General features: G+C 59.7%; 1 protein-coding gene across 3 annotated transcripts in view; it reads left to right on the top strand.

The window, feature by feature from the left end:
* TUB (TUB bipartite transcription factor) overlaps positions 1 to 12,158 on the top strand; it is an 88,151-nt gene that overhangs the window by 71,001 nt on the left and 4,992 nt on the right. For 2 of the 3 annotated variants that reach the window (XM_082341583.1, XM_082341581.1), the window contains exons 2-11: positions 1,774 to 1,825; positions 2,311 to 2,473; positions 5,314 to 5,457; positions 6,640 to 6,807; positions 7,781 to 7,902; positions 8,343 to 8,540; positions 8,808 to 8,920; positions 9,794 to 9,911; positions 11,506 to 11,604; positions 11,828 to 11,999. In XM_082341583.1, the coding sequence (XP_082197709.1) occupies positions 1,774 to 1,825; positions 2,311 to 2,473; positions 5,314 to 5,457; positions 6,640 to 6,807; positions 7,781 to 7,902; positions 8,343 to 8,540; positions 8,808 to 8,920; positions 9,794 to 9,911; positions 11,506 to 11,604; positions 11,828 to 11,999 (1,349 nt within the window). The remainder of the gene's footprint in view (positions 1 to 1,773; positions 1,826 to 2,310; positions 2,474 to 5,313; positions 5,458 to 6,639; positions 6,808 to 7,780; positions 7,903 to 8,342; positions 8,541 to 8,807; positions 8,921 to 9,793; positions 9,912 to 11,505; positions 11,605 to 11,827; positions 12,000 to 12,158) is intronic. The other variant, XM_082341582.1, reaches the window with a different exon arrangement.

Raw genomic sequence — 12,158 nt, 5'->3', positions numbered from 1 at the left:
CCTGGTGCCCCGCTCCAGCCTGCGGTGCCGCCTTCTGTGATCACCACCCCAGCCAGCTGGGATTTTTCAGAGCTATTCCTGTCCTCTGGGCCTGGCATTGCCCTCAGGGAGGCCATGTGCCGCTGTGCGCTCTTAGGCAGGTGGGCTACTTTAGGTAGACTGAGGCCTTGACTAGAAGCATGTCTGTTGACTAGTGTGTTCTCCTGTGCTCTGGCAGCTGAGGGTTTGGCGAATGGGGCTGTTCTGTGCAGGGCCCCAGATCACAACTGGGGCTCCTCTTGCGTGTAGAGCAGCCCATGGGCATCAGGAAAGTCCTTCCCATATGTCAAGTAGGTAGGACAGCTGCTAGTTCAAAGTATGCAGTCTTCACAGGTTGTGGCCAGGGAGGTGGCGAAGCCAGAGGTGGGTGGTGAGCTGTCTGCAATCCATGGACTGGCTGCCCCCCTCTGGCTGGCTTCCCCGGCACAGGTAGTCTGCCTGAGCGGAGACGACATGTCAGGTCGATTGTTCCAGTTGGAAAGGGCTACTGCTGTCAGAAGTAGGTGGAAATGCTTCACCTTGTCTTCAGGGTGATGTGACCTCATCTTTCCCCCTTACATGTGTACTGTACTCAGCTACACACAAGCACACCCACCTCTTAAATGGGCGTCTGCATGCATATATGTTCAGGTATGTGCTTACATGTGTAGATGCCCTCACACATTTGGACATCTCCCAGTGCACACGCATGAGATATTCCTACAGCCTCACACACAAACCCAACAACACACTTGGACATACCTGTGCAGGCATCCACACAAGGTCTGATTCAGGGGCAGGCTGTGGAATAACTGGGCCAGGGCAGCCTGGGGTTCCCAGAGCTCAGATCCTCAGGCTCCAACCCCACCCCATGCAGCTGTCCTGACCTTGGCGTTATAGGTTTGGGCCTAGGTCTCGTGCATGTGTCTTAGACTAGAAACAAAGTTAAGTGGTTGGGGATCCCTACTTGTGCTCTGCCTTACTTGGCGGCAGAGCTGGTCTGTGTGAGATGACGCTGCCCGTCCCAACACCATAGGTAGGGGCTCAAGGATTTGATGCCCTGCAGCCGCCCACACTGTGGCTGTGGCCAGGGAAAGGGCCTGGTGGCCGGCTGCTGGGCTGTGCGTTGTTGTGCTGTGTCTGCCCTGCGCACATCGGCACCCAGCCCTAGCCACGTCCCGAGGGACTGGTCGGTGTCATAGTTTCACTCTCCCAAGTGAGGGACCTTCAGTCCTCTTTAAGTGGGGGGGTGGGGGTGGGCAATGTCAGCATTTCCACTTTACCACCTGGAGAGCCAGGAGTTTGCCTTAAACAGATGGGGAGAGAGTCTGCTTCGGAAGACCCAACCTCCACCAGAAAGGACGGAAAGATGGAGCTGGAGGGACAGGCCCTTGGGTCTGAAGCCCAGCCTCGGGCCTGGCTTGTGCCTGATGCCCCTGGATCTCAGTCAGGCCTGACCCTGCTCATGGGCCCAAGGGGAGTGTCTCCTCTATATTTACTGGGGCAGGGCGGACTGGGAAGTCCTTGGGGGGCAGGCATCCCAGCAGGAGATAAGTCCCCAAAGCGGCAGAAAGATGGCTCATGGCTTCCTGTCTCAGGCTGGTTCCCAGATAGTAGCTTCACCCTTCCTCCCCCTCCCATGCCCAGCAGCCATGACGGGAGGGGTTTAAAGAGACCAGACGTTGCTGGGGGTGGCCTCTGGGCTGTCCTGGCTCCTTGTGGGCAGGCCCTGAATACTCGTCTCTCCGTCCGCAGTGTCTTAGATGATGAGGGCAGCAACCTGAGGCAGCAGAAGCTTGACCGGCAGGTGAGTGAGGCTGGAGCCGGGCGGAAGGGTGGTGAGCACTGGCTGTCCCGTCCAGAGTCTGGGCTGGGGTCTCCGAGGGCCAGGGGGAGGGCTGTCCTGCTTCCTGGGGTGATCCTGTCTGGTGGGGAGAGGGGGCCCTCCCAGGAGAAGAGAGGCGAGCTCTCTCCTTTACCAGCTCGGCATTAGCACTGCCCCGGCATCTGGGGCTTCTGCCGGCAGGCAGCTTGGGTGACCGCAGTTGGACGTCTGTGCTGTGATCCCGCCAGGGCAGCTGCCTGGGCTGACACTTGCCGGCTTCCGCCGGACCCCACGTCTTGGGGCACCAAGAACATGAGGCCAGAGTGGGCTGTGGACCGCACTGTGACCTCTAGAACTGAGCCGAGCGAGCAGGTCCTCTCCGGTCCCAGTCTGGGCGCCTTCCCTTGGGTGAGGCGGTCGCCCTCTTGAGGCCCGCCAACCCCGGTGCTTGTCCGCTGCCTCTGTAGCGCGCCCTGCTGGAGCAGAAGCAGAGGAAGAAGCGCCAGGAGCCGCTGATGGTGCAGGCCAACGCCGACGGGCGGCCCCGGAGCCGGCGGGCCCGGCAGTCGGAGGAGCAGGCCCCCCTGGTGGAGTCCTACCTCAGCAGCAGCGGCAGCGCCAGCTACCAAGGTACCCCCGCCCTCGGGACAGCCTGGGGAGGCCCCTGCGCTGCAGCTTTAGGCCCCGGCACTGCTTTGGGGAGCCCCTCCGGGACTTCCTGCTGACCTGGGTAGGTGGGGGGCTCATCCTGTCAGGGGTGCCCAGGCCGAGCACGGCTCCCAGCCCAGGTGGGCAGCTGAGCGGGGCAGGCGGAGGGAGGCTGGGACCTGGAGCCTTGGGCTCCTGAGCCAGGTGCTGGGACCAGAAGGTACAGCTTTTTGGACCCGGGAGTTCAAAAGCCCAGGTTTCTGATCTGAGACATTTCCCTGAGAGCAGGAGGCAGCTCCCAGGAGCAGAACGGTCTGCTCCCACCAGCATTCTGCCTCCTGAGAGGGGTCCATCTCAGCTTCCTGCCTGCCCAGTGCCTCTTGTGACAGACACCTGTTGCCTCCCCGCCCTGGGCTCCCCACGCCCTCAGTGCCCTGGCTTCTGGCCTGCAGGTGCCTGCGCGGAGCCGTGGTAGCCAGCAGCCTCCCGTCGTCGTACACTCTGGTTCTCAGCAGAGTGCCCTGGGCAGGGGACTCTCTGCAGCTCATCCTGGGCGCGGGGACGGGGTGGCTCCGTTGCATCCCAGTGCTCAGCACCCTCCGTCCTGCTCAGGACCCCAGGCTGAGCGGAGGGTTGGTCTCTCTGAGCCTGAAAGGAGGACTCGGACTCAGTCCCCACTGCCCCCTGCTGGTGCCAGCAACCATGGTGGCTTCTCCATCAGCTAGTGACTCTGAGAAGGTTGCAGGCAGCTGGCTTTTGCAGCTGGAAGCAGCCACGGTGTTCCCCTCCTTCTGCGGCTTCCTCAGGGCCTGCTGCCTCCAGCCACTTCAGTTTACTGGTCGTTGCCTCGCCTCGGGGCCCCTTCACAGCAACGCCCCTGTGTGCTTCAGTTCAGCAGCTGTGGCCACAGCTGGTGTGTCTGTGCTCCACCTGAGAGGCCCTTCAGAGGAGGGGACAGTCTCTGGGAGGCAGTCCCAGCTCTGCTCCACATGGAACTGGCCTCCGGCCCCACCCTAACCTGGCAGCCTTCTCCGCATGCTTTGTCTGTGGGTGCCGCCCCAAGGGTGGCGGAAGTGCCTTGCAGAGAAGGCCCCCGCTGTTCTGCATCCAGTGGAGCCTGGCATCACCGCCCCGGCCCTGCCAAGCCTGGCATCTGGCCATCCAAGGCTACCCGTGGGAGGGGAGCCTGCTCCTGGGACTTCGGGCCCTGCCGGTTTGCGCCAGAGCTGACGTCTTGAGGCTTTGAGAGAGTCTGGCAGGTCACAGCTGTGCGGTCACTTTGGCAGGTGTTTCTTGAGCACCGACTGTGTGCTGGGTAGGGCCAGCCCCGCAGAAAGACTGCAGCCCCTCTGAGACAGAGCGAACGGTCCAGGTCGGAAGACAGCTTGCTCGCTTGTCATCTGCTCGCTCGTCCCCGTGAGCGAGTCACTTACCTTCTCTGGGTCTGTTTCCTGCCCTGTAAAGTGAGGAAAATTGTGTCTCAGGGCTTTGAAAGTTGAAGCAGCCATGGTGTGTTCCAAAAGCCAGTCAGCTGAATGCTGTCCCCCGCTGAGACTCCAGACCGGGCTGGGTCTTCTCCACGGGACCGGGCTTCCCCAGCTCTGCGGAGGCTGCTCAGCCAGCTGGCTGACCTGGGATTCCGGTTTCCAGGAGCCCCGCCCGCCCTGCCCCCTGTGGCCTCCGCTGCCTCCTGCTCTGCCCTCTGCTGGCTCTTGGTGTTATATACAAGGGGATCATTCTCAGAGGAAGATGAGGGAGTTTGACATAAATCAGAACTGACAGTTTATCCCAGTGATGAGTTTCTGACCTACTGGCCATGCTTATTCACGTTGTATATTTACCCAGTGCTTAAATATTTATTGAGGGTCTATTCGTGTCGGGCTCTGGATTAGAGGCTGGGGGTCCAGGGTGAGCACACACGGATGTGGTCTCTGTTCTCTTATGGACCTTAAAGTCTAGGAGGAGAGAGAGAATGAAATAGATTGTTACAGGTGTGCTTTGCAGAAAGAAGCCGGGCCCAGTGAGTGAATGGCAGAGAGCCTGCTCCCAGGCTAGCAGCCAGAGAAGGGCTTCCCCGAGGAGATGATGTCTGAGCTGGAATCTGCGGGTTGAATGGGAGTTAGTGGGAGCGTGGGCGGGAGCAATGAGGGCGGTTCAGGCGGTGAGACAGCAAGAGCAAGGCCCCGTGGCAGGAGGGAGTCCAGGACGTACAAGGCACTGGAAGAGCCTGGTGTGCCTGGGACGTGGGGTGCCCCGGAGCTGAGGAGTGCGCAGTTAGGCCGAGGGGAAGGCCAGACTTGCAGGAGGATGTCGGTGGTCATCGTAAGAGCACTAAGAAACCACCCAAGGACCTTGAGCAGATTGGGGTTCTGATGTGTGGAGAGCGTGGAGACACCCAGCAGTGGCCATTCCGAGACCCCGCTGTTGGCGTGCGGCTCCTGGTGTCCGTTATTGCCCTGCCTCGGGCTCATCCCATGAGGCCAGTGCAGCTCCCTGGGGTGCTGGCCCTCGCTGTGGTCTCTCCCAGGGGCTGCAGCTTTTCTGTCTTTCACCCACCGTTTTCGATGGCCCACATTCTCCCAGACGCTCTCCCTCCCCCTCCCAGACTGCTCTGCTTCTGGGTTGGCCGTGGTGTTGACTTATCACCCTGCAGGGGTTCGGGTGGTGCCGCCTCCTTCCCGCTTGGCCTGCCTGGCAGAGACAGCGTGTGGAGGCCCTGGCAGGGCTTGGCCAGTGGTGGGGGAGCTGGGAAGTGTTGTGCTGGAGCTCTGGTCTCACCTTGCGCCCATCTCTCTCTCTCTCTCTTGCTCTCTCCTGAGCAGTTCAGGAGGCCGACTCGCTTGCCAGTGTGCCACTGGGAGCTGCCCACCCCACAGCACCAGCCTCAGCCAAGAGAACCAAGGCAGCCGCCGCAGCGGGGGGCCAGGGCGCGGCCTCTGGGAAGGAGAAGAAGGGGAGGCACAAAGGTTGGCTTGCCCTCACTACCGGCCTCCTCAGGAGGCCCAGCCCCCTCTGTGGGGTTGGCGGGAGGCTTATCCTCCAGACTTCGGGGTGAGGGACCTGGTGGGAGGCCTTGGCGAGGGCCCTACGTGGCACTCAGGGCTCCGTTCCCCAGCTGGCTCACAGGCCTCCTCTCGCTCCCGCGGCACTGGGCTGGCCTGTGGGTGTGGGCAGGCCTCGCGTGCTGCCAGGAAGTGAAGTCCGGCTCCCCAGCCGGGGTCCTGAGCGCCTCTACCTCCGCCCTGACCAGGACACTCCCTCCGGGGGGCTCACTGTCTCCCGGCAGCCCGTCCCCACCTTGGGCAGTGCTCAGGCATCTCATGGGCTTCCTCGACTCTTCCCTGCTCCCAGTTCCACCCTCTGGGCCCCACAGACCAGTCTGTTTCCTCTGCTCCTGCCTCTCCAGAGAAGATCCCTGGAGATCAAGGACAGTTACAGGGGCGCCTGCCCTGAGTCCTGTCTCTGCTGGCTAGACACCCTGCTCCTCAAGCCTTGTACACGGAGTGGCTTCCGGGCCTCTGGGTCGTGGTTGGACAGTGGTGTGTCGGGGTCCGTGGGCTTGTGGAGCCGACCGCAGCATTCTGGGTAGAGCCTTGCTTCTGGTCCTGGAGCTGTGGCAACTTGGGCAGGAAGGTTGACGGGGGATGGGAGCCCCTCCATTCGGGAAAGCAAGCGTATGCCGACCTGTCTTTTTTGAGGGGCCCTGTGTGTTTTAACAACGTATGTGAGTCTGCGTGTGTGAGGGAGAGAGATCAGCATTGACGACGTGGAGCTGGCCGCGTCCGTGCCGAGTGGTGGCCTTGCTGTGTCGGATCCAGCCTTGTTCTCCGTCTTGTCCTTTTCACCGTGCAGTTGGTTTTGGAGCTGGCTGCTGTCTGCCTGGGATGTGAGGCATTTCAGTCCTACCCTCGGCCACAGATGTGGGGGAATGGCAGAAGAAACGGAGCCCATGCCCCTTCCTAGCTCACTGATCATTAAGAGGCTGACAGACAGCTGTCATTCATTTTTAAAAAATCGGTTTTGCCAGTGAAGTTTTCAGAGGGTCCCCCCATTCTTCCCTCACCCTCTTCCTGGACATCTGAGAATCCAGGCTCTCCCCCGACCCTCCCCACCCCTGGATGGGACTCAGGAGTGTCCATGGCCTGCAGGCACCGGCGGGCCAGCAGCACTGGCAGAAGACAAGTCCGAGGCCCGAGGCCCCATGCGGATCCTGACTGTGGGCCAGTCAGACCACGCCCGGGACGAGGGGGAGACAGCCGCTGGTGGGGGCACACGGCCCAGCGGGCAGGACATCCGTGCCACGATGCAGAGGAAGGGTGAGCCCCGTGGGGGTCCAGTGACGCCCCCAAGCCCAGCCCCAGGTTCTCAGATGCACCTTTCTTGGGGAGCGTGACTCTCCTGTGTCTGTTCCAGCCCCTCCCAGGCCCTGGTGTGGGGCACACTTGGAGAGCAATGAGAAACTTGGGCAGGGAGGGGCCCCTGATAAGGCTGAGTTAAGGGAAGCAGTGTGAACTAAGGTAACCGACCAGCCCACAGCCCAGCCCTGTCTCTCCCCATCCCCATCTGCCCCCAGGGAGGCCCAGGTTTGGGGGCAGGTTTCCTTTCCCTTGGGTTCCTTTGAAAAAGCTCCTGCTTGCTAAACGTGCCCCCTGTCTGTCTGCTGAGCTAGGGGGAGCAGGGCCCGGAGGCTGAGAGGCAAGGCAGATCCTCTCAGGAAACCTGCTGCCCACATCGTTTCCCCACCATGGGATAGCTTCCTGGAGAAAGGGCTGTTGAGGCACCTTGAGGCTGGAGATGGCATCCCAGGTGTGGAGAAGCACGTAGCCAGGGGGCCCAGGCAGGCTTTGGAGAGGAGTTGCTGGGCCCCATGCATCAGGCCGAGTAACGAGTCGGGCCTTTCCCGAGATTTCACGGCCTGTGCTAGCCAAGGCCTCTAGTAGGCCTGAGGCCAGAAGTGGAGGCTCCCAGTGCAGGGTCAGCTCAACTCAGGCCTTGCTACACAGAGACAGGGCACCCTGACCGCTAGAGAGGGAGGGTCTGATGGCTGAAGCTGGGAGGGTGGCTGCACCTGGGGATAGGGACCAGCCCCAGCTCTCGTACGCACCAGAGAGAAAGTGTCCTTGTGTGCATCTGGATGTATGCGTGGGAGTGTGTGGATGCACGTGTGTACACGCAGCTCTGCATGTGTATGTCCGTGTGTGTACGGGTGACTCAGACAGAGCCTGGGAACCGGTGACCGGCTGTGCCTGTGTGACCACCCGTCCCTTCCCGCCCCTCTGCCTGGCCCAGGCGTGTCCAGCAGCGTGAGCTTCGAAGAGGAAGAGGAGGATGAGGACGAGGACAGCTCCAGCTCCTCCCAGCTGAACAGCAGCCCCCGCCCCAGCTCTGCGACGAGCAGGAAGTCCCTCAGGGTGAGTGAGGAGGGCCCTGCTCAGCAGAGGGCAGACGGCAGTGTCTCCCAGGTGGGAGGAACACGAATGTGCAGGGACGGAGGGCTGGCTTTTCTGGGCCAGGGGCTGGGCCCAGGGGCCTATCAGGAGCTTCTCCGGCCTGGGCTCTTCTGTCCTCCCGGTCTCTTCAGCCCGGCTGGGGGGTGGGGGGAGCTGGCGTTGGACAGGATGGCCCCTGAGAACCTGCCCACTTCCTCCTTCCCCACCCCCAGGGCTGCTGAGGTGAGGGAAGGGCTAGGAAGCTAGCTGCTGGTCCCAGGGCCAGGATAGCTGGGTCCACATCCCAGGGGGCCTGCCCTGTCTCCCACCACGACCACGTTGGGGCAGCTTTGGATCCCAGACCACCAGTTTCAGCCGCTCAGCGTCCCTGGGGCTCAGGCTTACTCCTCTCTCTTCCATAGGAGGCAGCCTCAGCCCCCAGCCCCCCAGCCCCAGAGCCATCGGTGGATGTTGAGGTCCAGGATCTTGAGGAGTTCGCCCTGAGGCCGGCCCCGCAGGGGATCACCATCAAGTGCCGCATCACACGGGACAAGAAGGGCATGGACCGGGGCATGTACCCCACCTACTTTCTGCACCTGGACCGCGAGGATGGGAAGAAGGTGAGGTTGGCTTGGACACACAGTTTCACCCTGTGGGCTTGAAGTCCTGGGGGCTGGAATGGGACTGAAGCCTCAGCTCCAGCACTGACCTGCCAGTTCCCCCAGAGACAGAAGCCTCCGTGCCTGGTCAGTGTATCTGTGTGTGCACACGTATGTTCAAGAGCTGAAGCAAGGGAGTCACTCGTGAGTGCAGGTGTGTGAGTGGCACCCGTGAGTGTGTGTGGACCGGAGGCCGGGCCTGGAACATGACCCTGCTCCACCCCCAAGGTGTTCCTCCTGGCGGGAAGGAAGAGAAAGAAGAGTAAAACTTCCAATTACCTCATCTCTGTGGACCCAACAGACTTGTCTCGAGGAGGGGACAGCTACATCGGGAAACTGCGGTACGCGCACTCCCCCAGGAGGCCGGCGGGGGTGGGGCAGGCAGGGGCAGGCTCTGTAGAGGGCATCTCCCGTCCCCGAGGGAGATCCAGGCCAGGGGTCGGATCATCTCCCAAAGTCGTGTCTATCAGATCAACCATAGGCCCAGGTCTGTGCCAGCCTAGAGCCGATTTGAAGATGGGCCTCACACGCCCTACCCTAAGCTGCTCCCAGGCAGAGGGGACGCAGGCCCGCTAAGAGGGTTGGATCAAACCCTAGGATGTCAGTGATGACGTAGGCCACCGTGGAAGAGCTGCCTTAGCTCCATGGTCAGTGCCAAGGGGCATGGCTGAGAGTGAGCCCTTGAGGGAAGAGAAAGCAGCCTTAGGGTGGGGGAAAGGCTCTGAGCTAGGCCTCAGGTGAGGGAAGGTGTGCTGGGGAAGAGTGCCCGATTTGGGAGCATAAATCAAGCTTAGCAGTCAGGAGCTAAAGCTGGAGATGGGGCTGGACCAAAGCTCACAGGCTGAATGGGACAGAGCAGAACATCTCCACCCTCTACGGGGTGCTGAGTCTCCTCTGCAGTCTTGTCAGATGCCACTCTGGTGGCTCACCTCCCGTGTGGGGAGCCACTCCCGTTCCTCCAGGGAGACTTTCTGTGGAACTCAGATTTCCCTGAACTGAACCGAGATGCTCTTTGATTAAACTCAGAGCAAGTCGAGGCCTTCTGTCCAAGAAGCGCCTTCAAAGATGGGGGTTCCGTGAGCAGTGTGCCCCCAGGTCCGCTCCTGGCCCAGCCCAGAATACTTTGCAGGCTCCTCACAGGACAGCCTCTGAACTGCTCCATGCCTTGGGGCACAGGGTGCATGACCCTATACTGATGCGTGCCTGTCCTTCAGGTCCAACCTCATGGGCACAAAGTTCACCGTTTATGACAATGGAGTCAACCCTCAGAAGGCATCATCTTCTACTTTGGAAAGTGGAACCTTACGTCAGGAGCTGGCTGCTGTATGCTACGTGAGTCATGGGCTCCCAGGTCTCTGGTCTCCAAGTTAGATGTGACACTCAGGACTTGCTACCTGTCTGTGGCCTATCCCATCTACCTTTATGGGCAGACAAAGAGGCAGGACTTGCTACCTGTCTGTGGCCTATCCCATCTACCTTTATGGGCAGACAAGGAGGCAGGACTTGCTACCTGTCTGTGGCCTATCCCATCTACCTTTATGGGCAGACAAGGAGGCGCAGTGGAGTGGCCCCTGCCTGGGACAGGACACAGCTGGCCATCTGCCTGGCAAGTTCTGGGGACTAGGCCTGGCTCTCTGAAGCCCAGCCTGGATGCCTCCTGGAAAGGAGGAGGCAGAAGGCCTGGGTTCCTGTTGGTGCAACCTTCCAATCCTCCCTCCGGTGTTCAGGTCCTGAATGGACTGTAAGGCCCTTTGCATAATCATCTCACTGAATATTCAGCCTAAGAGCTCCATCCTATCTTCTTGATTGTATAGATGAGGAAATCGAAGATCAGAGGTTGAGTCACTTGCCAGTGTCACACAGCTCATAGATGACCAAACTGGAATATAAACACAAAGGATTTCTCCATCTCATTTCAGAATGAGGGACTGGTACCATCAGCCTGGGAATGCATAGCTGTTTTGTATGGTCCAGTGGTGCCACCTGCTGGTCGGCTTTGGGGAGGCAGTCTGACTCTCTTCAGATACTGAGCCCCAGGTGCTGTTGGAGGCCCTGAAGAGATAGTAGTGAACAAAGAGACAAATATAGACCCGTATGGGATGTGAACCCCTAGTGGGGAGATAAGCTATAAAACAGTCATATAAGCAAAATAAATACATTCTGATAAATAGTAAGAAGGAAAAAATAAAGCAGGGAAGAGGGCTATGAGTGTCCTTTTAGGAAGGATGGCAGGGAGGGCCCCACCGAGGTAGTGCTTAGGTAAAGTCCAGAAGGAAGTGAGAGCCAGCTGTGCAGGTGTCGGGGAGAACACAGCGAGTGCAAAAATCCTGGGTGCCTGGCGTGCAGGGGGAGTAGCAAGGAGGGCAGAGGATGCGGGGGAGTGAAGAGGGGGGGTAATGGGGCCGTATTACTTGAGGCCTTGCGGGTCGAGGTAAGGCCGTCAGCTTTTACTCTGAGTGAACTGAAGAGGAAAATGATCTGACTTACCAGGACCACTCACCGCTGTGTGGAGAACAGATGACGGGGAGGAGGGCGGGGGGGTGAGGAAACAAGGAGTCCAGCTAAAGGCCAGTACTGTGATCTTGGTGAGAGGTGGTGGTGGTGAAAAGTGGTTGAATTCTGAATATAATTTGCTGATGGATTAGAAGTGGGGTGTGAGGGAGAGGGGGGGAGTCAAGTATGACTCCAAGTAGTTAGAGCAGATGGAAGAATTGAGACGCTCCTAACTGGAGCGAGGACTGTGAGAGAAGCTCACTTGGGCAGTGGAGATTCAGGAGCCCACTTCCGGACATGGTAAGTTTAGAGGTGCCTATTAGACGTGTGAGTGGTGAAAGCTGCTCATCTTTATTCCCTCCCCCCAGTCTCTCCAGTAGGTAAGTTGAGTCCTCAGATGGCCAGTGGTGAGTTCTCTGTCTCTATTTCCTAGGAAACAAATGTTTTAGGTTTCAAGGGGCCGCGGAAGATGAGTGTGGTTGTCCCAGGCATGACCATGGTTCACGAGAGAGTCTCTATCCGGCCCCGCAACGTGAGTCTCTACCCCATCCCACCCGCCTTCCCCATTATCCCAGCGTCTGCATGAGCATCTAAGGGCAGAACTCCAGCTGGTGTGTATGTGTGGCGGAGACACAGTGTGAGAAGCCCTGGAGGTCTAGGGAACTCTAAGGACTCCCACCCCTGGGGCAGATCCCTCTTTGGGGTGGTCATGGTGCCAAGGCCTGGGCCTGGCTCAGCTGAGGCTGCCCTCCCAGGAGCATGAGACGCTGCTAGCACGCTGGCAGAATAAGAACACGGAGAGTATCATTGAGCTGCAGAACAAGACGCCTGTCTGGAACGATGACACACAGTCCTACGTACTCAACTTCCACGGGCGCGTCACTCAGGCCTCCGTGAAGAACTTCCAGATCATCCACGGCAATGACCGTGAGTGTTTCTGCCCTGACTTATTACTGTCCATGTGATACCCGGGGCCCTTAGCTCAGGGTTCAGCTCACCTAGCCCTGCCCGTAGAGGTCAGAGTTTAAGGACATGGATTATACGGCTTAGATTAGATGTAAAGAACTTTCTAACCATAATGACCGG

The sequence above is a fragment of the Balaenoptera borealis genome, assembly GCF_965194805.1.
Source record: "Balaenoptera borealis genome assembly, chromosome: 11".
Lineage (NCBI taxonomy): Eukaryota > Metazoa > Chordata > Mammalia > Artiodactyla > Balaenopteridae > Balaenoptera > Balaenoptera borealis.
This window is presented reverse-complemented; position numbering and strand designations above follow the sequence as displayed.